Source organism: Schistocerca piceifrons, chromosome 7 (genome assembly GCF_021461385.2).
Source record: "Schistocerca piceifrons isolate TAMUIC-IGC-003096 chromosome 7, iqSchPice1.1, whole genome shotgun sequence".
Lineage (NCBI taxonomy): Eukaryota > Metazoa > Arthropoda > Insecta > Orthoptera > Acrididae > Schistocerca > Schistocerca piceifrons.
Genome location: NC_060144.1, coordinates 231,214,259 through 231,239,597, shown reverse-complemented (window position 1 = coordinate 231,239,597; position 25,339 = coordinate 231,214,259). Strand labels below are relative to the sequence as shown.

At 42.2% G+C, this 25,339-nt stretch overlaps 1 protein-coding gene across 1 annotated transcript in view; it reads right to left on the bottom strand.

Moving 5' to 3' along the window:
- Positions 1-4,798: 4,798 nt before the first annotated feature.
- LOC124805581 (myrosinase 1-like) overlaps positions 4,799-25,339 on the bottom strand; it is a 40,360-nt gene continuing 19,819 nt past the window's right edge. Inside the window, exons 5-7 of the mRNA XM_047266148.1 lie at positions 20,388-20,522; positions 20,193-20,299; positions 4,799-4,913 (exon numbers count right to left, since the gene is read on the bottom strand). Coding sequence (XP_047122104.1) covers positions 4,799-4,913; positions 20,193-20,299; positions 20,388-20,522 — 357 coding nt within the window. The remainder of the gene's footprint in view (positions 4,914-20,192; positions 20,300-20,387; positions 20,523-25,339) is intronic.

Here is a 25,339-nt window from a genome sequence, read left to right as displayed (position 1 = left end):
GAAGGCAGTGAGACAGGATTGTAGCCTCTCCCCAATGTTATTCATTTTGTATATTGAGCAAGCAGTAAAAGAAACAAAAGAAAAATTCGGAGTAGGAATTAAAATCCATGGAGAAGAAATAAAAAGTTTGAGGTTCACCGATGACGTTGTAATTTCGTCAGAGACAGCAAAGGACTTGGAAGAGCAGTTCAACACAATGGACAGTGTCTTGAAGGAGGATATAAGATGGACGAGGAGAATGGAATGTAGTCGTATTAAGTCGGGTGATGCTGAGGGAGTTAGATTAGTAAATGAGACACTTAAATACTGAAGTAGTTTTGCTGTTTGGGGAACAAAATAACTGATGATGATCGAAGTAGAGAGGATATAAAATGTAGACTGGCAACGGCAAAGAAAGCGTTTCTGAAGAAGAGAAATTTGTTAACATCGAGTATAGATTTAAGTGTCAGGAAGTCGTTTCTGAAAGTATTTGTATGGAGTGTATGGAAGTGAAACATGGACGATAAATATTTTGGACAAGAAGAGAATAGAAGCTTTCTAAATGTGGTGCTACAGAAGAATGCTGAAAGTTAAATGGGTAGTTCACATAACTAATGAGGGGGTATTGAATAGAATTGGGGTGAAGCGTAATTTGTGGCGCAACTTGACAAGATGAAGGGACCAGTTTGTAGGACATGTTCTGAGGCATCAAGGGATCACAAATTTAGCATTGGAGTTCAGTGTGGAGGGTAAAAATCGTAGAGGGAGACCAAGAGATGAATACACTAAGCTGATTCAGAAGGATATAGGTTACAGTAACTACTGGGAGATGAAGAAGCTTACACGGGATAGAGTAGCTTGGAGAGCTCATTCAAACCAGTCTCAGGACTGAAGACCACAACAACAACAACATGATGCATGAGAAGAGGGAAGTGACACAGGTGGCGCAAAATATTTTCATTAATGGGGTAATGCATTAACAGTATTTTTTCTTATTTAGTTTCACTATTGTAGTCCACAAAAGGCATGAGATTTAGCATTACATGAATGTCTTGGTATAGCTCTAAAATGAAAAATATGATAATTGAATTGATAGCAACTAGTAATAAAGTTTTATACTGAAAACATAAATCACATTCTTCTTGATTGCGCAAGTTCTGTAAAAAAATGGGATAGAAGTAATACAGACATTTACGAATTCTGTTTCATACCTGATCATTTGTATTAACTTTTATTCCAACGTCCGATCACAAAACGATAGTAGTTAATTTTATGGCTAATATAGAGAAAAAATCGGAAATTCCATTTTACAATCTCAAGATAATTCTGTGACCTTGTGAACCTTTACTTCAGCTTTCTCAAAACTAGGAGAAGTATAATTATACCCCTTCGTTTCTGACCCCCTTCAATCTAACTGAAATAATTGTGTGAAGAAAAGGAAAAAGGTCATTGTAAAAGGCTAGCTTTTCATAAAGCATACAATTAATGAATTAATTTGGTAAAATATTGGATGTCTAAGGTCTTGGCTGATAGATGTGTTACATTTTGTGATCAAGGTAAGCCCAATATAAAATCTGAATATTCAAAACAGCACTACTACACCTACAGACGTGTGTACTGTAGTTATGATTGTGCCTATTGCAGTGATACAGTGTTCGCATTTAGCTGTTAAGGTACATTAAAAAAGTGAGGAAACTGGTTTGTGTCAGTGTTGCGTTCTCAAGCTGTGCTGGCGATGACTCCAATGCCACATGCAGATCAGTGATACCATAAAATCTCGGAAATCGTCGTCGTAAAGGCCATAATTTTGATACAGGTATGTTTCTGTGTGCAACAGCGACATCTAACAGACCTTCCAGTAGTTGGGTAGCAATCATTACATACGAAATACCGTCTTCTCAAATCAGATGATATACCTAATCAGCCTAATACACTAATAATTAAAATCAAGAATTAGAAGAGAGAAATAGGAGCTAACTATAATGATGAATCTGGATCAACAGAGAAACTACAAGTTAATGGAAGCATATATTTGAAAGTAGTCATAGAAGTAGAGAGAGTGGGGGAATGCACATGTGACTGGTTGGCACTTCTTAACTTGTGCCTAGCAGACAGTAGTGTCTGTCAAGGATTGTTTCTCAATTCTCTGATAGACATGGCAAACTTCACAGCTAGTTTAGAGTTGGTGGCCTTTACTTTTCATGTGGGTGGGTTGAGCTGAAGATGGCGAATTGGGGTGCATTGCTGCTAGTCGGTCTGTTGAAACTCGTTTCTGCCCAATAAACGTAAGACATACATATGTTCGTCGCAGCTGTGAGACTTTTGTGGATAGGGGTATTATGAGTGTTAAAATAAGGAGCTTATGAGACGTGGTGATGTTTGCAACAATATACTAAAGCTTTCCTAAAAACTTTGGTAATCTTTGGTGTCTTTAACCCCTTGTTTTATTGGTATGTGTTCCAGTCATAAAATGAATTTATTTGTAATGGTCATACACTCCTGGAAATTGAAATAAGAACACCGTGAATTCATTGTCCCAGGAAGGGGAAACTTTATTGACACATTCCTGGGGTCAGATACATCACATGATCACGCTGACAGAACCACAGGCACATAGACACAGGGAACAGAGCATGCACAATGTCGGCACTAGTACAGTGTATATCCACCTTTCGCAGCAATGCAGGCTGCTATTCTCCCATGGAGACGATCGTAGAGATGCTGGATGTAGTCCTGTGGAACGGCTTGCCATGCCATTTCCACCTGGCGCCTCAGTTGGACCAGCGTTCGTGCTGGACGTGCAGACCGCGTGAGACGACGCTTCATCCAGTCCCAAACATGCTCAATGGGGGACAGATCCGGAGATCTTGCTGGCCAGGGTAGTTGACTTACACCTTCTAGAGCACGTTGGGTGGCACGGGATACATGCGGACGTGCATTGTCCTGTTGGAACAGCAAGTTCCCTTGCCGGTCTAGGAATGGTAGAACGATGGGTTCGATGACGGTTTGGATGTACCGTGCACTATTCAGTGTCCCCTCAACGATCACCAGTGGTGTACGGCCAGTGTAGGAGATCGCTCCCCACACCATGATGCCGGGTGTTGGCCCTGTGTGCCTCGGTCGTATGCAGTCCTGATTGTGGCGCTCACCTGCACGGCGCCAAACACGCATACGACCATCATTGGCACCAAGGCAGCAGCGACTCTCATCGCTGAAGACGACACGTCTCCATTCGTCCCTCCATTCACGCCTGTCGCGACACCACTGGAGGCGGGCTGCACGATGTTGGGGCGTGAGCGGAAGACGGCCTAACGGTGTGCGGGACCGTAGCCCAGCTTCATGGAGACGGTTGCGAATGGTCCTCGCCGATACCCCAGGAGCAACAGTGTCCCTAATTTGCTGGGAAGTGGCGGTGCGGTCCCCTACGGCACTGCGTAGGATCCTACGGTCTTGGCGTGCATTCGTGCGTCGCTGCGGTCCGGTCCCAGGTCGACGGGCACGTGCACCTTCCGCCGACCACTGGCGACAATATCGATGTACTGTGGAGACCTCACGCCCCACGTGTTGAGCAATTCGGCGGTACGTCCACCCGGCCTCCCGCATGCCCACTATACGCCCTCGCTCAAAGTCCGTCAACTGCACATACGGTTCACGTCCACGCTGTCGCGGCATGCTACCAGTGATAAAGACTGCGATGGAGCTCCGTATGCCACGGCAAACTGGCTGACACTGACGGCGGCGGTGCACAAATGCTGCGCAGCTAGCGCCATTCGACGGCCAACACCGCGGTTCCTGGTGTGTCCGCTGTGCCGTGCGTGTGATCATTGCTTGTACAGCCCTCTCGCAGTGTCCGGAGCAAGTATGGTGGGTCTGACACACCGGTGTCAATGTGTTCTTTTTTCCATTTCCAGGAGTGTATTTTCAACCACTTTCCTCTCGATACTTGTCGGCCGTTGCCTACGCGAGTCAACCTACACCTAATGGAAATATCAAAAACAAAACACGTTACTATGGTCAATACGGTCTCGAAATGGATGGAAATAGATCCTGTATGGTTTTCAAGGGTACTTTGTACCATTCCTCCTGCAAATTATTGACCAGATCAGGTAATGATGAGGGGAGCGGATAACTATCACAACTTTGTCACTACAGTAGAGCCATGGGCTCAATATTACTGAGAGCTTTTGACATGTAATCTCGGTCAGATGCAGGAAACAGTATGAGGCAAGACTCATCAGAAAAAATGAATTTCTTCTTTTGCCCCATAGCCCAGGTTTTATAGCTTCGGGGCCACGTTTACCTGTTACGGGAATTTATCAAAGTATAAGTCAACGGGGAAGTAACACAGCCCACCTACTGCAAATAATTTTTAAAACGTTGACCTAGATTTCTAAACCTCTAAGGATGCCTTCATGGAGATGACATTTTAACAACCGTAATGCTACATTTCGAGCAGGCAACAGTCAAAATTACATGCTCAAGACAAGAATTAAAAGATAAAAAAATTCCAGCTTTCGGTACCGTATGTATTCTTTGTAATGGACAACGTTAGACCGGTAGGCTGTGTTATTTCTCCGTTGAAACTTACGTACGGTTGGTGAGAGACAGACATGTTCAAAACAGCAAAGTACAATTGCTCATTTTCAGAAATTTATTTACATAGACAGTGGTTGAAAAATATCTACATTCAGTAGTTGCAGACAATACAATTATTCCTTCATCTAACTGTACTGTATTCGGCAATAGATCATATTAAACACTGTGTTGACATCCTCATTAATGTCTTCTGTGGTGAACACGGAACGTCTTACTCGTTGTACTAGCTGGGCAATTGCTTGCTGCTAAAGACTTCTGCCATGAAGAAGGCCGATGCCTTCGGCGTCCTCGTTCTGTTTGGACTGCTGAAATCCACCTCGTACAGCCCAGACTTAAGTCTGCATAGTAAACATGAGAGTGTTTATTTAAAAAGTCACAATCCACATACGCACGTCTGATATGTACTATCACTAATATTGGATGAGAGTATGAGAACATTTACAGAAATGAGCATCTATTAAAACTAGGTACATTGTACTAAACTGGAAAGTATCTAGGAATATTATAGGGTTCAATATCTACCCCAGGTTTCAGTTTACCTATTTCACACATTGAAACACTACACAGGAGTAACAAATAACGAGTGTCTTGAGTTCAGCTTGGGTTAGAAATTTCTTACTTTAGTATTGCGGGTAGCTTGTTACAGAGATTTGTACGATCGTATATAGTTTCACACTGAACTGCACATTGCCATACAAATTGGAAATTTAAATTTTTATGAATTTAATATCTATGTTGCGTGTATCAGAGTTTAAGTGGCCTCATTTATTACTAGAAGTACCGTAATACGATTTTGTAATCATGCCTAAGTCCTTGAAGCGTTTAGTATCAAATTCATTGCAAACTTACAGTAGAAGTCGGTAGGGATACTACCTTATTCCAGGAGACTGAACCATTAGATAAGCAGTAAATCTGCGAAGAATACGTTAGGAAAGACGACTGGTTAAGTTTAGAGTCGCGTCTCAAACGACTGACTGTAGAAGAATGGGAGATGAATCCGTCAGGGACTTATTTATGGCTGGATTGCAACATTAACGTCGACCAATTTAGGGACACTGCAAAACTCCGAAATTAAACTGGGATCCTCCACCCCCTCCACGCCCACCCTCTCCCAAAATGCCACGAATGGTTTGTCGACGACAGTGCTTCAGAGGTGGAGTAATGTGCTGGAGACATGACAGTACTAATTATCAATGTTAGTATAATATGTAGAAAACAAGCTGAAACGCAAAATTTGCTCCTCTGGTTTACATTCAACTCATTTTCTCATTATTGTAAATGAAGATGCCGTGCTATTCAGGAGAAATTTATTCAGATTCCGAGCATTTCTTATTAATTGAAATTATCGATAAGAGAAAGCGATAACCCACAAGAGAATGTTTTTTGATATTGCATACTTTTGTTTTGCTTGTATTCCAACACAATAATATCAATGCAGTGAGACAGAACAGTTTCTGCAGTTACATAGTTTATACTATTGTATAATATACAGCGCCTCCTAGCTGTATAAACGGGATTGCCTGTTGCCGGCTGTTGGTGCATTCTAAAACACATCGGGTAATGTTAATCCTTAGTAAATTGAGCCCTAATACTATCTTCTGCCGATCCCTTTAATTACACAATGTATAATTTTAATTAATTTTTTCCGTTTCTTCAGTAGATTAAGGCATTCTCTTCCGGGTAAGTTGATTCTTTCCAATTTCTTTTTCCTGCCTAATAAGTCAGAGTTCACGTCTTTGTCACGTTTGCTTGTGTGATAAGGAGACACTTCGGAAAAAATAAAAATTTATTTAGGAGTCAGCCTCGTTTGAGATCGCTGTAGCTTAGTTTGGGTTTGTACTTGTGGTGACTTATTTTGGTAAGGTGTTACGTTTCCTGTCATGGAGGTACGGCTCGTCTCGTGAATACACTATACATTTAACAGCGTGACACTATAACTCTTATGGTGACTGTTTTCGGAACGCCCTTCTTATGGACCGTCTGCAGTTAATCTAGTACCAAAACGCAACACAAGTAGCCATTTCTCAATCATCTGGCCTAGGTGTACTGGGTTATAACTGCTTTAATTTTGAATAAAATCGCCAGCAATGGCAGCAGAAGACTCCCGGCATTTGCAGATATCCACAGGACACGGGGCATGTAGCTGAAAAAATGTCATGATGATTTCTCCTATGGCAAAAGATTTCGGATTACTTCCCCATTCGTATTTCCGAGAGATGACTGAGCAGGGGAAGGCAAACATGATAAAGTTATTCATTAACCAAAGAATGGATAACCTTCCACGTGTCGGAACGTGGAAGTTCAGAAGGATAGCTAGGACATCTGGAAAAGCAAATGCATAGACACTATTTAGATAAAGTGGGGGTTAATAAAGAGATAAGAGTATAAGGATATCCGGTACGACGAATATAGGGTAACATCAAAAGCAGCAGAGATATCAAGTTGAAATTTATATTAAGTAGTGAAGTCTACGGTTCGTTAGAGATGTAAATAATTTAAGATTATGGCCATAGAAGCCAAATTTTTATATCTACAAACTTATTTTTAAAAACCTGCAAATGATCGTTTTATATGCATGTCAGTCCTGGTGGTCCAATAGTAAAGCATGAGACAGGAAAACAAGAGATGGCGCGATTGAGTCTTAGTCAGACTACACATTTTTCTGTCTCTTTCAATCTTCGTTCTAACTTAGCCTTCACCTCTCAACGATGTGACGAGTCACGAAAAACAACCCGTGTTTCTAATTCCACGTTAAACTGCAAATCCCGTACCCTGGCTGGATAACTAGCGTAGGTTAGGAACACCCAAGTCGTCAGAGCGGAGTCCAGTAGAAACACTCGTACCAGGCCACCGAACTACATGAAGCTGTTTCAATTATTCATAACTGAGTTTGTATGGCACTTTCAGGGCATGATTCCTATTCACACATACCCAGTTTTTTGATCGTAACCTCTAGTAGAATAAAAGCAAATGCAATAAAGAGCAATATTAGCTAATCAAAACAATCGATTATAATTTTCGAAGGTAGAACTTGATGCATTTTCTTCTTCCTCCCTAAAATCATGCTTGGTGAAGTGACGCAGGTGTTCGTAGTCTGATCTTTGTACCATGGCTAACATAGCCTCAAGTTGTCTGCGATCGAAATGCCAATATTGAACATGTCGTCAAAAGTGCTATATTTTTCTATGGCATGTTTTGCTAAATTGTCGGAAAACATGATGCTGGTGTACTGAATACCTGTGGAATATAACTGCGTGATTAAATATCAAGAACTTATTAAGAAGAGAACATTAGTTATATTTCTCTAGTGTAGAACATGATCCATTATCTTCTTGTCCCTGAAATGGTGCTTATTCAGGTACTCTTATTCACGCCTAGGATGAAGTTACCTGATTACTTAGCATGCTACTTGTGTAGAGTTATAGAACAGCTAAGATGTGGAGTTGGCATTGTGCAAATTAATTTGAGAGTTCACAGTCATGGCATAAGTTAAAAATTAATTTCATTCTATCAGGAGCTGGCAGTAATTCGGATTGTCTGATTCTTTGTGTCAGCTATCACTGATTATCTGTTTATCTTAATATTATTACCAACGTGCGTTGTGTACAATTATAGGCTTTATAACAATTTAGAAGTGGAAACAGCATTGGGCACGTAATCTAAGAGTCCACAGTCATGTTTCAGGTATCAGTTTTGACAGTTACGAGTATGTATGTGTGTGGAGAAGTAACATTGTGATACTTGATAAGGGTAAGATGTTTTATACAGTAGTCGAGATGTGGAAATATTTAATTTGAACGTCCATTGTGCCTTAGATCAAGAGTGGTACTGACACTGGACTACATACGTTAACAAGAGGTGCTTAACTTGCAAGAGAGAGAGAGAGAGAGAGAGAGAAAGACGGGTTCTGAAAAGAGGGAAGGTGGGATGGTGGGCGGGAGAGAGGGGGAGAGATGGAAAGAGAGAGGGGGGAATGAACTGCATCAATTTTAGCAAGTCAGTTAAAGCGTAAGTATTTCGTAAATGGTACAATACAGGCAATTTCGTTATTTGTTTAACAAGGTGTCATTTACCATAATTCAGGTGCAGGTTACATATCTCGTTTTTTAAAAAAGTGGTACTATTTATTGAGAGTGACCATGGTGGGTACATACTGAGTGGCTGTTTCATCCACATTTGTATCTAAACTTTCCATCTTCTGCACGATCTCATAGAAAGGAAGGTGTAGCTTATGACACTGGTCAAATCGCACAGTTCAAAACTGCTTTTAAGTCAAAGTGGCTAATTTATTGGTGGCTAATTTATTGGACTGTGTTGTCAATCGTGCTGCAAAGTTCAGTTCCATGTTTAAGTGCTATGTGGCAGAAATTTCATTGATAAATTGAAAATCCGAGCACCTCTTGGTGGTATTATGATACATTTGGTACATCTTCGATTAATATTGGTTTTCAACGTTTCAGTTACTTTGAAAGTATCTCTTAGATACCTGTGTTAACAACATCAATAACTTTTCCTCGAATATTTCTTCGAGATTGATTGTCAATTTACACAAATGTTAATTACAGGCACGATGTGTGTTTCAAAATTAAGTGTAGACATTGCTCTTCAGTTATAAGCTGCAGCTGAGAAAGGCCACGGGCCCAACAGGTTGCCGCTCTGTTGGGAAGAGGGGATAAGTGGAAAGATGGAAAGGAAGCAGTTCTAAAATTGGAGGGGAAGAAACCGAAAACAAACTTAAATCCGTTGCCAATGTAAATTAACTACCTGGTGAAGGCTCGAAGACGAGAACCACCTACATGGACATTTAGAAAAATGTTCAGAAATAATTACCATCTCACAGAACTTAATCATGGACAAGAAAATTTAGATAGATCAAGGACAAGATGACAAAATCAGAGACAGATGACAGCTCTCACATGCTTCCTTGAAGGACTTCCAAATTTATCGTTTTGTATCTTCATGGGTGTTGTAATGGTTGTCACTGAGCAGTGACTTGCACACCTTAAATTTCCAGTGTTTCTACATATGGCTACGTAATTATCAACGACAATCCCACTAAAATCAATACATTTATCGAACACACTGTACATAGAGTTTGACTCGCATAAAGAGCTCGAATGTGACTTGCAGAATTTCCCAAATTGTCTCATTGATGCAAAGTCCAAATGACACAGTTAAGCGAGATCTTTGGATACAACTCAAAATTAGGAGTGTTAAATGATCGTTTAACTGCAAAGTCCCAACTATGAGGGGCAAATAATTACTTAGATACAAAGTCCAAATTAAGTAACATAAATGAACACTTGGGTGGCCAGTCCAAAACAACTACTTCAGACAGATTTGGATGTTCTATAAACGGCTCCCTGATTAACATTGCTTGGTGGCTTATAGAACTAGAAAGTAACTCGAAGTAGTAGAGTGAAACCGAAACTAACTGGCTCTGAGCTGTGTGGCACCATAAATACCGGATGTGCGGAAGGTTAGAGGTCTCGATTGCTTACGGACACGTGATCGGTGTAGGAAAATATTGCGTCGTCGGTGCTTTCCTGAAGCCAGCCGGTAAACACGTTGTTCTTTTCCTAATGTCAACGTCTGCCACGGTAGGCAATCGTCAGCCCTGGCCTGCGATAGAGCCTAAAGCATAGAACACATTAATGGTACTTCTTCAGCGATTGATTACTTAATGTGCTAGTAACGTATATAACCTCAAGGAGTGATCTGATATCATGAAACTAGTCGTGCTCCTGTAAACAAAAAACTTTATTTGCGGTTTATATCTGGAAAATGGATTATTTAAGTAGTCGTTTCCCTCAACAGAAAACTATTTGTAACTTCTTTTTACCTGCTGCACCATCTTCTTCCCCACTGGGCACTGTCAGTGGATGCACAATATTTCATAGAATCGTGTTTAGTCTAGTCGGGATGTGTGCACCGTTGACGACGCCTATAATCTGTATCTACTCTGTGTTGTTTACCTCTCGATTATGTGAACAGCCCAGTAAGTGATCGGAACACAATTTGAGGGTAAATTCATCTGAGGCAGTTCAAATAAGAAGGTGACCAAAGTTAAGATAGTGTGAGGTAAATGCTTGTGGGGTGCACTCAGCCTCGTGATGCCAGTTGAGGAGCTACTCGACCGAATAGTAGTGGCTTCGGTCAAAAATATCATCATTACGATCGGGAGAGCGGTGTGCTGACCACACGCCCCTCCTATCCGCACCGGCCGAAGTGACCGAGTGGTTCTAGGCGCTACAGTCTGGAACCGCGCAACCGCTACGGTCGCAGGTTCGAATCCTGCTTCGAGCATGGATGTGAGTGGTGTCCTTAGGTTAGTTAGGTTTAAGTAGTTCTACGTTCTAGGAGACTGATGACCTCAGAAGTTAAGTCCCATAGTGCTCAGCGCCATTTGAACCTCCTATCCGCATCCTCCACTGAGGATGACATGGCGGTCCCGGTAGGCTACTCGTGGCCTGACGACGGAGTAAGGTAAATGCTGGTAAATGAGTCATAGTAATATCACAATACACGTTAAGTTTATGGAGTCAACATATTGAGATCAAATTAGTTTTATACTATTCCACTGTCATTAAAACTAATCTAAGTTCAAACTGTCGTTTTCATGGATTAAGCAGCAATCAGGTGGTTTTCTTTTCTTTTGTATAACCTGTTGATCAAGGATGTAGTCTACACAGTGAATGATTGTCGTGAGAAACTCATTTATAGCTACGTACTGTCTTGGAGGGAGCGGAGCAGATGGGACTGTCTCGAGGCTGGTATGTTGTCAGGGCTGGTGACAGACGAAAGAAGGTTGGGCAAGACGCCAGATATAATCAATTTCATAATACGTAATTAATGGAACATGACACACTGAACACTTGATCACTTAGAGTTGGCTGTCTCTGGGCTTTCAAGTGCCACAGTGTCGAGGGTAAACCGTGAAGAGCTCGATAAGAGGAGAAAGCACCACCACCAGATGGGACTGTAGTAGGTAACGACGTATTTATTGCCTGACTGGTCGCCGACTACTGCACACTACAACTGAGAAGAGACGGGACATCTACTCATCACATGTAAAGCCACACCTTAAATGTTGTGTGCAGCTAATATTGTCCTCACACATGACAAGACACAGATATCATCAGGATCACATCAATCCATTTACAGAACGCACGAAGAATGGAAAGTAATCACTTACATGAGTGTAATAGTGCCGTTATACAGCACACATAAAGGGTCTAGTGAACAACAGCAGAAGATCCTAGAGGTGGTTTGCTGACGAAGCTGTTGTCTTTAGAAGGGTTACAATACCAGAAAACGACAGTGAAATGCAAGAAGACCTACAAAGGATTAATAGTTGAAGCAGCTACATAGTTCACTTTAATTCAAATATATTTAACATACTACGCACAAATGCACAAATAGGCATAGAGATCCATTACTGTTACGTTACGCTACTGAAGATAAATTACTGAGAACAGCAAGAACCGTTACATTCCAAGAGTAACCATTTGTCGCGATACAAAATGGAACACACATATAAAACTAGTTGTTGGAAAAGTACAGACCTGGCTGGAATCAATTGGACGCATCGCAAGGAAATGTATTACTCCAGGAAAGAAGCCGTTTGCACGACAGTTGTTCCATCGGTTGTAGAGTATTGTTCGAGCGTCAATCCTCACCAAGTTGGATTAGTAGGAAACATTCAAGAGGTGCAAAACAAAGAGCAAGTCTTTGCGTCACGTGAGCGTCTTAGTAAACCATAGTGTGAGATCCTTCAAATGGTTCAAATGGCTCTGAGCACTATGGGACTTAACATCTGAGGTCATCAGTCCCCTAGAACTTAGAACTACTTAAGCCGAACTAACCTAACGACATCACACACAGCCATGCCCGAGACAGGATTCGAACCTGCGACCGTAACGGTCGCGCGGTTCCAGACTGAAGCGTTTAGAACCGCTGGGCAACACCGGCCGGCTGGGAGATGCTACGAGAGAGGTGGTGTTCATCACGGGGAGGTATACTTCTGAAATTCCAATAACGTACGATTCTAGAAGAATCGTGCAAGAGATTAACTCCTCCCAAACGCATTGCGCGTAACGATCATTACAAGAAAATCATAGAAATTAGAACTCATATGACAGTTTATCATCGGTAGTAATTTCGACATATCATTCATGAAGGGAACGAATTCGATTCTAACCAGAGTGTGTGAAAGAACTTGTCCTCTTCTATCGGCAGTGTACAGTAGTTCTTTGTGGGAACGAAGTGGTTCTAATGGTTGGAATAAACCACAGGTCATTCCCATTCCCAAAAAGGCTCGTCGAACAGACACACAAAACTGTAGGTCCATATTTCTGACTTGAATCAATTGTACAGTTTTGCAACATGTTTGATGTTCACATACTGTGAAATATCTGGAGGCCGAAAATCTCTTCTGTAGGAACCACCATGGCTTCTGATAATAACTGTCGCGTGAAACCCAACTCACTCTGTTTGTCCACGAGGCCCAGAAAGCACTAGGTACAGGCATCCAGGTAGACGCCGTGTCCCGTAATTTCCGGAATCCTTTCCATACCGTTACATACTGCCGCCTAACGAACAAACTACTAGCGTACGGAATATCAGATCAACTGCGTGAATGGACTGATGAGTTACCAGCAAAGAGAACACAGAATGTCTTTCCGAACAGAAGTAATAGCAAATTTGAGCATGCGTCACTGGAGTGGTATAGGACTGTTACTTTTCACAGCATGTGTTAATGACTTAGCAGATAACGTCGAAAGTTCCATGAGGCTTTTCACGGATGATGCTGTTGCATGTAAAGAAATCGTGACTAGGAAATTGTAGCGAAATTCAGAGGATCGATGCTTGGTGCAGGAGGTGGCAACTGTCAACACAACCAAATACAACGCATTGCGAACACATAGACAGAAGGACCCTTTATTACACAATTGCCGAACAATCACTTGAAGCAGTTACTTCCATAAAACGTCTATGAGTCTGCGTACCGAGTGATCTGAAGCACAGCGCCAACAAAAAATTAATCGCGAGTAAGCTAGATACCAAACTAAGATTCATTGGAATAGTCCTCCGGAAACGTCACCCATCAACAAAGAAAGTAGCTTACTAAACACTCTTGCGACCAATACTTAAACATTGCCTGTCTGTATGGGATCCATGCCATGCCCGCACTGACAGAGAAAATAGAGCAGATCCACATCAGAACGTTTCGTTAGCAGCACGTTTCGTTACAGGTTCATATATTAAGCACGAAGGAGTCACAGAGATGAGCAACCAATTCCAGTGGCATACTCTGCAAGAGAGACGTCCAGCATCACGATGTCGTTTATTGTTAAAGTTCCAGGGGTGTACTTTCCTAGAAGCGTCAACGAATACAATACTTCCTCCTGCGTATATCTCGAAAAAAGGCCATGAAGATACAATAAGAGACATGCGAACCCACCAGGGTTCTTACAGACAATCGTTCTTCTCCGGAACAATTAGCGACTGGAACAAGAAGTGACAGAAGCACATGAAGTACCCTCCGTCATACAACGCAAACTGGCTTGCAGAATGTAGGTTTCTTCAGAGCATAGCTGTAGAGTTTCGGTGCACGTTGGTATATACCGTTGGAACACATCGGGAGTTGGACGAGGCGATACATCTCGCATGTCAACTAGGCTCGTTTCAGGTAGGTAACGGAGGTACTGCTACATAAAAACATTTGAGTACAAGCAGTTAAAGACTGATAGACCTGCCGTGTTCTCTCGCTGGAGAATCATACTGGATTTGTACCACAGTCCATTGTCGTGTTTGTATTTCCAATGATACCGGTTTAGTTCATGGTCTCAGCATTTTCAGATTTTTAAAACAAATAAAAGAAATCAGAAGTGGGATCCTGACTAAATAATCTCAAACACGCTTACCATAAACGTAATAGCTACTGCGATACCATCTGTAGCAGCGAGTAGCGAGCAAAATGTTTGTTCTGTGCAGAGTCCCGAATTTATATACATTATGGAAATAAGATCACTATCACCAAGGGATAAAACAGCCAACGCCTACTCTGGAGGAAGAGTATTTCGTATAATGGCCCATAAATGAAAATAAACTTCCTCAGTGACATAGCAACAAGAAAAGGATAATTTTACACTAATTCATTGATTACAATAAGAAATTAAAACAATAATAAAGAATAAAAAAGCAATTCTTATGAAAAATTTGTTTTATAAAATTAACAACGAACAATGTTAAAACGCACTAACGCATACACACACACACACACACACAGGGAATGCCTGCCTAGCGCTCATAGCGTAGCGGTCAGTGGAGCTGAGGGGAGAGGAGGAAGGGGAAATGGAAGACAGGTACCGGAAGCCGCTCGAGCAAGAGAGTCGCTTTGCCACACGCCAAGCAGTGTGATAACAATACTACTATTGTTAAGTTAGATTAATGGACCGCTCTTGGAATACTATGAACTGCACGCATTTGTAGAAAAATAGAAAAAGTGGAGAACTGCTTTACTTTTCTATAGTTCTATGGCTATGCAAAGTGCTTAATAAACCGTCACAATGTTACGAGCTACAGAAATGATCATTTGAACGTCATTATTAGATGAGCTACAAAGACAATACGAATGTAGCCACAACTGAAGGCGACCATTTGGGGAAAATCTGAGTTGAGCGTAAGTAGCGTAGGGACAAAATCTTTTATAGTTTACATCACTAATTATTTAAAGTCTTAAATGTCTTAATGCAAACAGACTATCATTTGATATCAGATGTTATAAAACAAAAATTAACGCTATGGAACGATCAGCTTTAACTTCGTACCCGGGAATATTTTTAAGAACCCAAGGCGGTCATTTGTAGGCCAGACATGAATGATTACGTTTCTGTAGTTGAAACATTTCTTCATGACTTCTTAAAGAGATTCCAAGACTTTACTCGGCTGAAGACTGTTTTCCTTTGTCAGATTCAACGATGTGAGAATGGGAGTAGAGTCATTACAAATAGCAAAATTTCCATGGCGTAAACAGATAACTGAGTTCGGTGTTATTACCTCCACAAAAGTTCTTGATATGGGTGAATCTAGCGGGGAGAGAATTTCCTGCGGAACTACGTCTCCGAAAAGAACTTGGCGATATTTTACCATACAGGAAATGTGGAATTGGGTAAGGACAGATCAGAGTTGAACGTAATGGTCCAAAGACCCCAAGGACCAGTGGCAGAAATTCTCCCCTATCCAGTAAGATGTGGTATAATGAGTAAAGGGGTACACTTAAAGACGTCATAGCTGTCAATAGTTTCTCAGCATGAGAAGCTTATCCTCTTATGCCACTCGGGTACCTACAGGAGACTCCAAAAGAAACCAATCATTTGTAAAGCCGAGAAGTGTAGACTGACGTACAGACACGCGAAGCGTAACTACTTCCAGGGAAATCAGAAGCAACGGAATGCCAGAAGAAAGTAGTGGCTATACAATCTCGTTCTCAGAAAGTGTGAGCACATTGGATCTACTCAATTTTTACACCGAGACCATCATCGAAACCATCATCGTAAATTACTATCAGGAGGGGGAAACCTAAAGGTAAATTTCGAATTACGTGATAATGTACAGACTGAAGATATATCACATGTACATATAAAGAAAAAATGGAAGATAAATATTTAAGACACAAAGGAATTCATGACATCAGCTGCCAATAGGCACTGACGAAATCAAATGAGAAAGTTGAAAACTTGGGCCGGACCGGGGTTTCCTGCTTACTAGGGCCGGCCGCGGTGGTCTAGCGGTTCTAGGCGCTCAGTCCGGAACCGCGCGACTGCTACGGTCGCAGGTTCGAATCCTGCCTCGGGCATGGATGTGTGTGATGACCTTAGGTTAATTAGGTTTAAGTAGTTCTAAGTTCTAGGGGACTGATGACCACAGATGTTAAGTCCCATAGTGCTCAGAGCCATTTGAACCATTTTTGCTTACTAGGCAGGCACATGCGCTTGTCAGTGCGCCATCCGAACACAGTGGTCAGGACAACTGCACGGACCTCTTGCACGCCTTCCGTCATACCGAAATTCTCAACTTCTCTACACATTACTAATGCAGTGCCCCTTGCTCATTATCCCCAGTACTCGCTGCATTTCGCCGGTCCCACTAAGAGTTCGAGAATGTTGTGCAACCACAATGAAGCGATCATTGATCGTGTTGGCCTTAATTATGTGTGTGTTGTCCGTTCTTTCGGGCATGTCCGAAAGAAGACACCATTTTGAACATACAGCCACCATGAATCAAGACTCAAAGGAATTAAGAACAGTAACTCCCTGGCGCCATTGATGAAATCGTTGATGACGAGGTTGTTGCAAACGGAGAAGAAGTTCCGACTGTGCAAGGGTGGGAGGGAAACTGGGTGGCCTTCTGAAAGAAACCACCCCGGCAATCGATTCGAGAAGACTCGTGGAAGCTACTCGAAACCTATATTTCTATAACTGGACGGAGGAATGCTCACCTTAAGAATGGAAATCAGGTGTCGTAACAGCTGCACCAATTCGCTTGTTAATAGGTCTATGGAAAACTGCAACCCGAGGAGCAATACTTACGTTTTACATGACACAGGATTGAAGTAATTAATTTGATAGAGTATGTAGGTGAGGATAGAAAAAAATATTGTCGAGACCGGATCACGCACTCCTGAGGCAAATGAAGACCACTGACTACGACGAGTATGAAAACGGAACACAAACGAATCGGGAGATGTTCTAGAGACGATACGGGTCACAGATGTGGAAATCCACTGACTTAAGTGACTTCTATGAAGGGCATATAGTTACGGCCCAGCAGCTGAAAACGAGCGGTTGGTCGACTGTTCGCATGCTACTGTCTTGATAATCTATGGAAAGTGCTTGAAGGACAGTAAAACCACCAGTACGGGACTTTTTTTCGACTATGCGTCACCGCAGAACGAGGAGGTAGGAGGAATTCATGCTCTGTAGAGGAGGAAAGGTGGCGTGGCAAATCTGACGCCACAGATCTCACGCCACAGGACAGTTCTGGTATTTTTGAGCATATAGTTTGGTGCAAACTGTTGAACTTGGGGTTCTGCAACAGACTGTCCCCGTGTTTTCCCATGTAGGCCCAGCAGCATCGTCATATTACGATTGTAGTGGGTACGGAATCATCGAGATTGGAGTGCTGATCAGGAGTAATGTGTCGCCTGGTCGCCTTTATTGCTACACCAGATCGATGGTGGTGCCTGGGTACGCCGTCAACAAGGCAAACGACTGCTCCAAATACGCACCACACCGCGAAGTAAGCTGGTGAATGCAGTATTGTGCCACGGGAGACATCCACCTGGTCTGCCATGTGACCTGTGATAGTAATCGAAGACAACAATATAGCCGTCGACTAGCTGTATATTACTGAAGGGCATCTGTCTCCCTTGATGTTCAGGGAAATAACCGTTCCATAGGGCCAGAACCGTGCTACATCTGTTTGAGAATCATTACAGTGAACATAAACCGATGCCTTGGCCACCAAATTTGCCTCATCTGTACCCGACGGAACAGATCCGGTGCGCAATTTCGTGCCAACTCGGTCCCTACAATTCACTGGCGCGTAATTTAGGGGATTTGCGTTAACTGTGCGTAGACGCCTTGTGCCACCTACGAATGCCTTGTCGAAATCATACCACGCACAGTCGCTCCTCAGTTGTTTTCCAAAGATGAACCAGCTTGCTGGGAAGTGGGTGATACTAGTGCTTTGGCTCGTCAATGTATAAATCAGATTCTTGTAAGATGGTGATTAGACGATATGAAAAATGTTACAGAACAGAAGTAAATAAACACTGACATCCGTAATTTGTTAGAAAAGAAGAAAGAAGCTCTAATACAATGTTCTAAACGATCAGGTGTATCATACGGGTTGATTCCTTGTAGATGTTACAAACTTTCTTGGAAGATGGAGAAGGGTAAATGAACCAGTGTGAGGCAGGAACCCTATTCTGGAAAAGACCGAGCAGAAAGGTATAAGCGAAAGTTGATTCATGTTCCCTTTGCAAATCCGCGCAATGCTCAAACTGAGGGTCCCGCCTAACGAATCCTGATGATGAGATACAGAATTCCCGATCAGTACTCCCCTGTTGGACTTGTAACAGCGCACGTCACTTGATGTTGGAGAGACCGATAATCATTTACCGGTACAAATTTTGCAAGGTGCAACATTTACAACAGATGCTCAAAATAGTGTGCCGCCGCATCAGTGCAAGCATGGTATCGTCGCAGAAAGTGTTCTTGTACCAGTTCTAATATCCCCGATGTAGTGTGAGTCTCAGACAGCGAGAATTCTTGACAGGAGATCTATTTAGTCACTTTAGGCCTCTCGTACCCGATACTTTTTACATGGATCCACAACAAAAAATCCTTTTCAGTAAAATCAGTTTAACGCTTTGGCCACGAAACATGACCTCCACTGCCTACCCACTTTTCAGGGAATGTCGGATAAAGGTGTTCTTCAGTCCGAAGTGAAGTGGAGCTCCATCACATTTGGGACCATATACTTTGACAAATAGCAAGTGGGATATGTTCCAGGAACCTCTTTAGCATGATACTGATGAACACTTTGTTCACTGGAGCATTAAAGGTGGGAGGACGGAGAAACGGATCTAGTATATAATCATTGACAGTCCCTGCTCAAACGTTGACTGATGATCTGTGTTTATGGTGGAGGAGGAAGAGGAGATTAGTTTCCAACATCTTGTCGACAACGTGGTTATTAGAGGCGGAAGACAAGGTCGGATTAGGAAGAGATGGAGAAGGAAAACTGCGTGCCCTTTAGAAACCCTCCTACCATTTGTCTTAAGCGATTTCGGGAAATCACAGAAAACCTGAATCAGGATGGTCGGACGTGGGTTTGAACTGTCGCCCTCCTGAATGCGAGTCCAGTGTGCTGACCACTGCGCTACGCCGCTCGGTCTGTTGGTTGCTCTTCACAATTGTCGCGAGGGCATTCCACCTCTGATAAAACAGGTTCGGAACGTGATCACGGAATCACCCTGTTTATCGCAGATGCTCCCAAAATCGACTTTGACTCTGTAATCAGATACACTTACACGAGTGGTGTCATTTCGAATAAAACCCTTTTGGCTGTTCGGCCGAACAATTTTCAAAAATTAAGACCGACATACAACGAAGGTTTCGACCAGTTTGGTAGCCGTCCTCGTTTGGGAGAAAGAAAAACTGCTCGAACAGAGAAGGTTCACTGCTTATAAGGTCGAATAGTCGATTTTATAGTTTTTTTAATGTTGTATATTACGCGTCCTAACACCCAAATAACCTTCGCTTTGTATAGACGTAAACGTTATGATATTGGATGGTAAATTAGTAAATGTACCAACACATGGTAATACAAGCAGTCATGTTGAGCAAACGTTGCTCCTGTCTGTGTTTACAATCCTCTATTATGTAACACTATGGAAGTGACTTGTTTTATGAGATATGGTGAAATAATCGACCTTACACTACGTTGTACTAAGCTCATAGGAAGCCGCAGGGATTTATCGATAGGTAAATGTGTTTGTGTTTTGTCTGTATTATTTGTTAACACATAAAAATATCATAATTACTCACGTGAATCCCGAGTTAAATTCCAGGTTGTCCATGAGACCATAAGCCGTGTATCCGATAATCGGAACACCGTCGATGTTTATCGCCTCCAGCACAGCTCCGAGGTATCCCTAGTTATAATACAGCATACTGCAGGTAGAGAAATGAATTTCGGAAGATGAAAATGGCTGCTACATTATTGTAGAAATTTCTACTTACATTGAAGTATTCGATGCGGTCTGTGTCGTTTCGTCCTCCGGAATTGTAGAGACCGTTCTCTGTTATAATTATTGGATATCCTGGGTATTCGTTGGCGATCCAGTTCAGCTGACTCCGAAACCCCCAAGGAAGGTGCTGAAAGGTAAGATACGTATTACAGACATTATTTCTGTTCCTACCTGGTTCTTCAAAATGGACGCGCAGGTATAAAATGAAGTTTTTTGGCAGTTTTATCTCTTCATTAGTTACAACCCGGGATTATCCAGTTACTTACATACAATTATTCATATCTTCTATTCGAAATTACAAGATCCAGTCACATTAATGTGACAACTAGATATGTTCGACGTCAACGTGCAGGAGGCAGCATTAGGGTCTAACGGTGGGGTCTATAAAGCGTGTCGGGGAACGCGGAAAACAGTGCAGTCCTTGCCATAATGCGGAAATAGAGTCATCATTGTTATCCGCATTCGAAACGGGCGTGATAAATGCCCTACGGGACGAGGTAGGAAGCGTTTCCGGAACGGCTAAGTTTATAAACTGTTCCTGTGCCGCTGTGGTTAAGGTATATCGCATTTGGTAAAAGGCCGTGGAAATATATATAAAAGAACGGGCATGATACTGTTGAGCAACGGGTGAATTACGGAGCACCAACAGTGCCTCCTGAACGAACGTTCAGTGAAACTTGCGGCGTATGTGCCTCTGCAGCAGGCGCCAGTTTCATGCACCCGTGCTGATTAGTCTTCATTTGGGACGAAGGCAACCGAACGACCACTGATTGCCGACAGGTGTCCTTTTCAGATGAATCACCTTTTAGGTTCCATTGGATATATGACCGTAGGTGCGTACGTCCCTGCAAAAAACGGCTAGATCGGAGAGGGAGTGTTATTGTCTGAGAAATGTTTTCGTGGCATTCTCTGGGTCATCTCGTCATTTTGGACCACACAATGCATCTACACAAGTATACGTTTATACTTTGGGACATAACCACCCTTACATACGACTTTTTATTTTCCTCGTAACAATGACGTTTACCAGCAGGACAATACAACGTGCCACACAGTCCGTAGTGAGCGTGTGTGGGTTGGAGAGCACGCAGCCCGTTGCACAGTGACCAATGTTTGTCGGTAGCGCTGGGCGAATTCATTCCTTTGCTCAGAAGGTGAGGCCAAAATAGTTTGCCATCTCTCGGCCGGTCGGCAGCACGCTGCGGTGACAGAACCGAAACCCATGCCCCCCACGCCCCACAGTCTTTCTCAAACGATTTTTACAGAAACTATGTTGTTGTTGTTGTGGTCTTCAGCCCTGACACTGGTTTGATGCAGCTCTCCGTGCTAATCTATCCTGTGCAAGCACCTTCATCTCCCAGTACCTACTGCTACGTACATCCTTCTGAATCTGCTTAGTGTATTCATCTCTTGGTCTCCCTCTACGATTTTTACCCTCCACGCTGCCCTCCAATGCTAAATTTGTGATCCCCTGATGCCTCAAGACATGTCCTACCAACCGATCCCTTCTTCTAGTCAAGTTGTGTCACAAAATTCTCTTCTCCCCAATCTTATTCAGTACCTCCTCATTAGTTACGTGATCTACCGACCTAATCTTCAACATTCTTCTGTAGCACCACATTTCGAAAGCTTCTCTTCTCTTCTTGTCCAAACTATTTATTGTCCATGTTTCACTTCCATACATGGCTACACTCCATACAAATACTTTCAGAAACGACTTCCTGACACTTAAACCTATACTCGATGTTAACAAATTTCTCTTTTTCAGAAACGATTTCCTTGCCATTGCCAGTCTACATCTTATATCCTCTCTACTTCGACCATCATGTTATTTTGCTCCCCAAATAGCAAGACTCCTTTACTACTTTAAGTGTCTGATTTCCTAATCTAATTCCCTCAGCATCACCCGACTTAATTCGACTACATTCCATTATCCTCGTTTTACATTTGTTGATGTTCATCTTATATCCTCCTTTCAAGACACTATCCATTCCATTCAACTGCTCTTCCAAGTCCTTTGCTGTCTCTGACAGAGTTACAATGTCATCTGCGAACCTCAAAGTTTTTACTTCTTCTCCATGAATTTTAATACCTACTCCGAATTTTTCTTTTGTTTCCTTTACTGCTTGCTCAATATACAGATTGAATAACATCGGGGAGAGGCTACAACCTTGTCTCACTCCTTCCTAAACCACTGCTTCCCTTTCATGCCCCTAGACTCTTATAACTGCCATCTGGTTTCTGTACAAATTGTAAATAGCCTTTCGCTCCCTGTATTTTACCCCTGCCACATTCAGAATATGAAAGAGAGTATTCCAGTTGACGTTGTCAAAAGCTTTCTCTAAGTCTACAAACGCTAGAAACGTAGGTTTGCCTTTTCTTAATCTTTCTTCTAAGATAAGTCGTAAGGTTAGTATTGCCTCACGTGTTCCAACATTTCTACGGAATCCAAACTGATCTTCCCGAGGTCCGCTTCTACCAGTTTTTCCATTCGTCTCTAAAGAATTCGCGTTAGTAATTTGCAGCTGTGACTTATTAACTGATAGTTCGGTAATTTTCACATCTGTCAACACCTGCTTTCTTTGGGATTGGAATTATATATTCTTCTTGAAGTCTGTGGGTATTTCGCCTGTCTCATACATCTTGCTCACCAGATGGTAAAGTTTTGTCATGACTGGCTCTCCAGAGGCCGTCAGTAGTTCTAATGGAATGTTGTCTACTCCCAGGGCCTTGTTTGGACTCAGGTCTCTCAGTGCTGTGTCAAACTCTTCAAGCAGTATCGTATCTCCCATTTCATCTTCATCTACATCCTCTTCCATTTCCATAATATTGTCCTGAAGTACATCGCCCTTGTATAGACCCTCTATATACTCCTTCCACCTTTCTGCTTTTTCCTCTTTGCTTAGAACTGGGTTTCCATCTGAGCTCTTGATATTCATACAAGTGGCTCTCTTTTCTCCAAAGGTCTCTTTAATTTTCCTGTAGGCTGTATCTATCTTACCCGTAGTGAGACAAGCCTCTACACCCTTACATTTGTCCTCTAGCCATGCCTGCTTAGCAATTTTGCACTTCCTGTCGAACTCATTTTTGAGACGTTTGTATTTCTTTTTGCCTGCTTCATTTACTGCATTTTTATATTTTCTTCTTTCATCAATTAAATTCAATATTTCTTCTGTTACCCAAGGATTTCTACTAGCCCTCGTCTTTTTACCTAGTTGATCCCCTGCTGCCTTCACTACTTCATCCCTTAGAGATACCCATTCGTCTTCTACTGTATTTCTTTCCCCCATTCCTGTCAATTGTTCCCTTATGCTGTCCCTGAAACGCTCTACAACCTCTGGTTTAGTCAGTTTATCCAGGTGCTATCTCCTTAAATTCTCATCTTTTTGCTATTTCTTCAGTTTTAATCTACAGTTCAAAACCAATAGATTGTGGTCAGAGTCCACATCTGCCCCTGGAAATGTCCTACAATTTAAAACCTGGTTTCTAAACCTCTGTCTTACCATTATATAATATATCTGATACCTTTTAGTATCTCCAGGATTCTTCCATGTATACAACCTTCTTTTATGATTCTTGAAGCAAGTGTTAGATATGATTAAGCTGTGCTCTGTGCAAAATTCTACCAGAGGGCTTCCTCTTTCATTTCTTAGCCCCAATCCATATTCACCTACTATGTTTCCTTCTCTCCCTTTTCCTACTGTCGAATTCCAGTCTCCTCTGTCTATTAAATTTTCGCCTCCCTTCACTACCTGGATAATTTCTTTTATCTCATCATACATTTCATCAATTTCTTCGTCATCTGCAGAGCTAGTTGGCATATAAACTTGTACTACTGTAGTAGGCATGGGCTTCGTGTCTATCTTGGCCACTATAATACGTTCACTATGCTGTTTGTAGTAGCTTACCCGCACTCCTACTTTTTCATTCATTATTACACCTACTCCTGCATTACCCCTATTTGATTTTGTTTTTATAACCCTGTATTCACCTGACCAGAAGTCTTGTTCCTCCTGCCACCGAACTTCACTAATTTCCACGATATCTAACTTTATCCTATCCATTTCCCTTTTTAAATTTTCTAACCTACCTGCCTGATTAAGGGATCTGACATTCCACGTTCCGATCCGTAGAATGCCAGCTTTCTTTCTCCTGATAACGACGTCCTCTTGAGTAGTCCCCGCCCGGAGATCCGAATGGGGGACTATTTTACCTCCGGAATATTTTACCCAAGAGAACGCCATCATCATTTAACCATACAGTAAAGCTGCATGCCCGAAGGGAAAAGTTACGGCTGTAGTTTCCCCTTGCTCTCAGCCGTTGGCAGTACCACAACAGCAAGGCCATTTTGGTTAGTGTTACTAGGCCAGATCAGTCAATCATCCAGACTGTTGTCCCTGCAACTACTGAAAAGACTGCTGCCTCTCTTCAGGAACCACACGTTTGTCTGTCCTCTCAACAGATACCCCTCCGTTGTGGTTGCACCTACGGTACGGCTATCTGTATCGTTGAGGCACGCAAGCCTTCCCACAAACGGCAACGTCCATGGTTCATGGGGGGAAACTATACGGCGAAAAAAAGTCAATTTTGCCTTACTTTTAACTTTGTATGTCAGCGTTATGATGATCTGCCAATCATTTCAGTAATATTCACAGCTAAGCGAATATTTGCACTTAAATAGAACACTGCGCAAAATTCGAAAAAGATTACAATGAAAAATAGGGCTGGCTATGATTTATCATTTGGTGCATATTACATAATATGTTGCTGCGTATGAAATTTAGCTAACAGACTGAATTTTTCTTGAGAGTCGGGGGGAGATCTGTACCTGTCACCAGTCTTGAATGACTTGATGTCATGTAGCACACTCATTTGCGATCGCGCGTGTCAGTGATAAAGCCAGAATGAAATCTCTACAACACTTCTCATATTCCACAAACGATT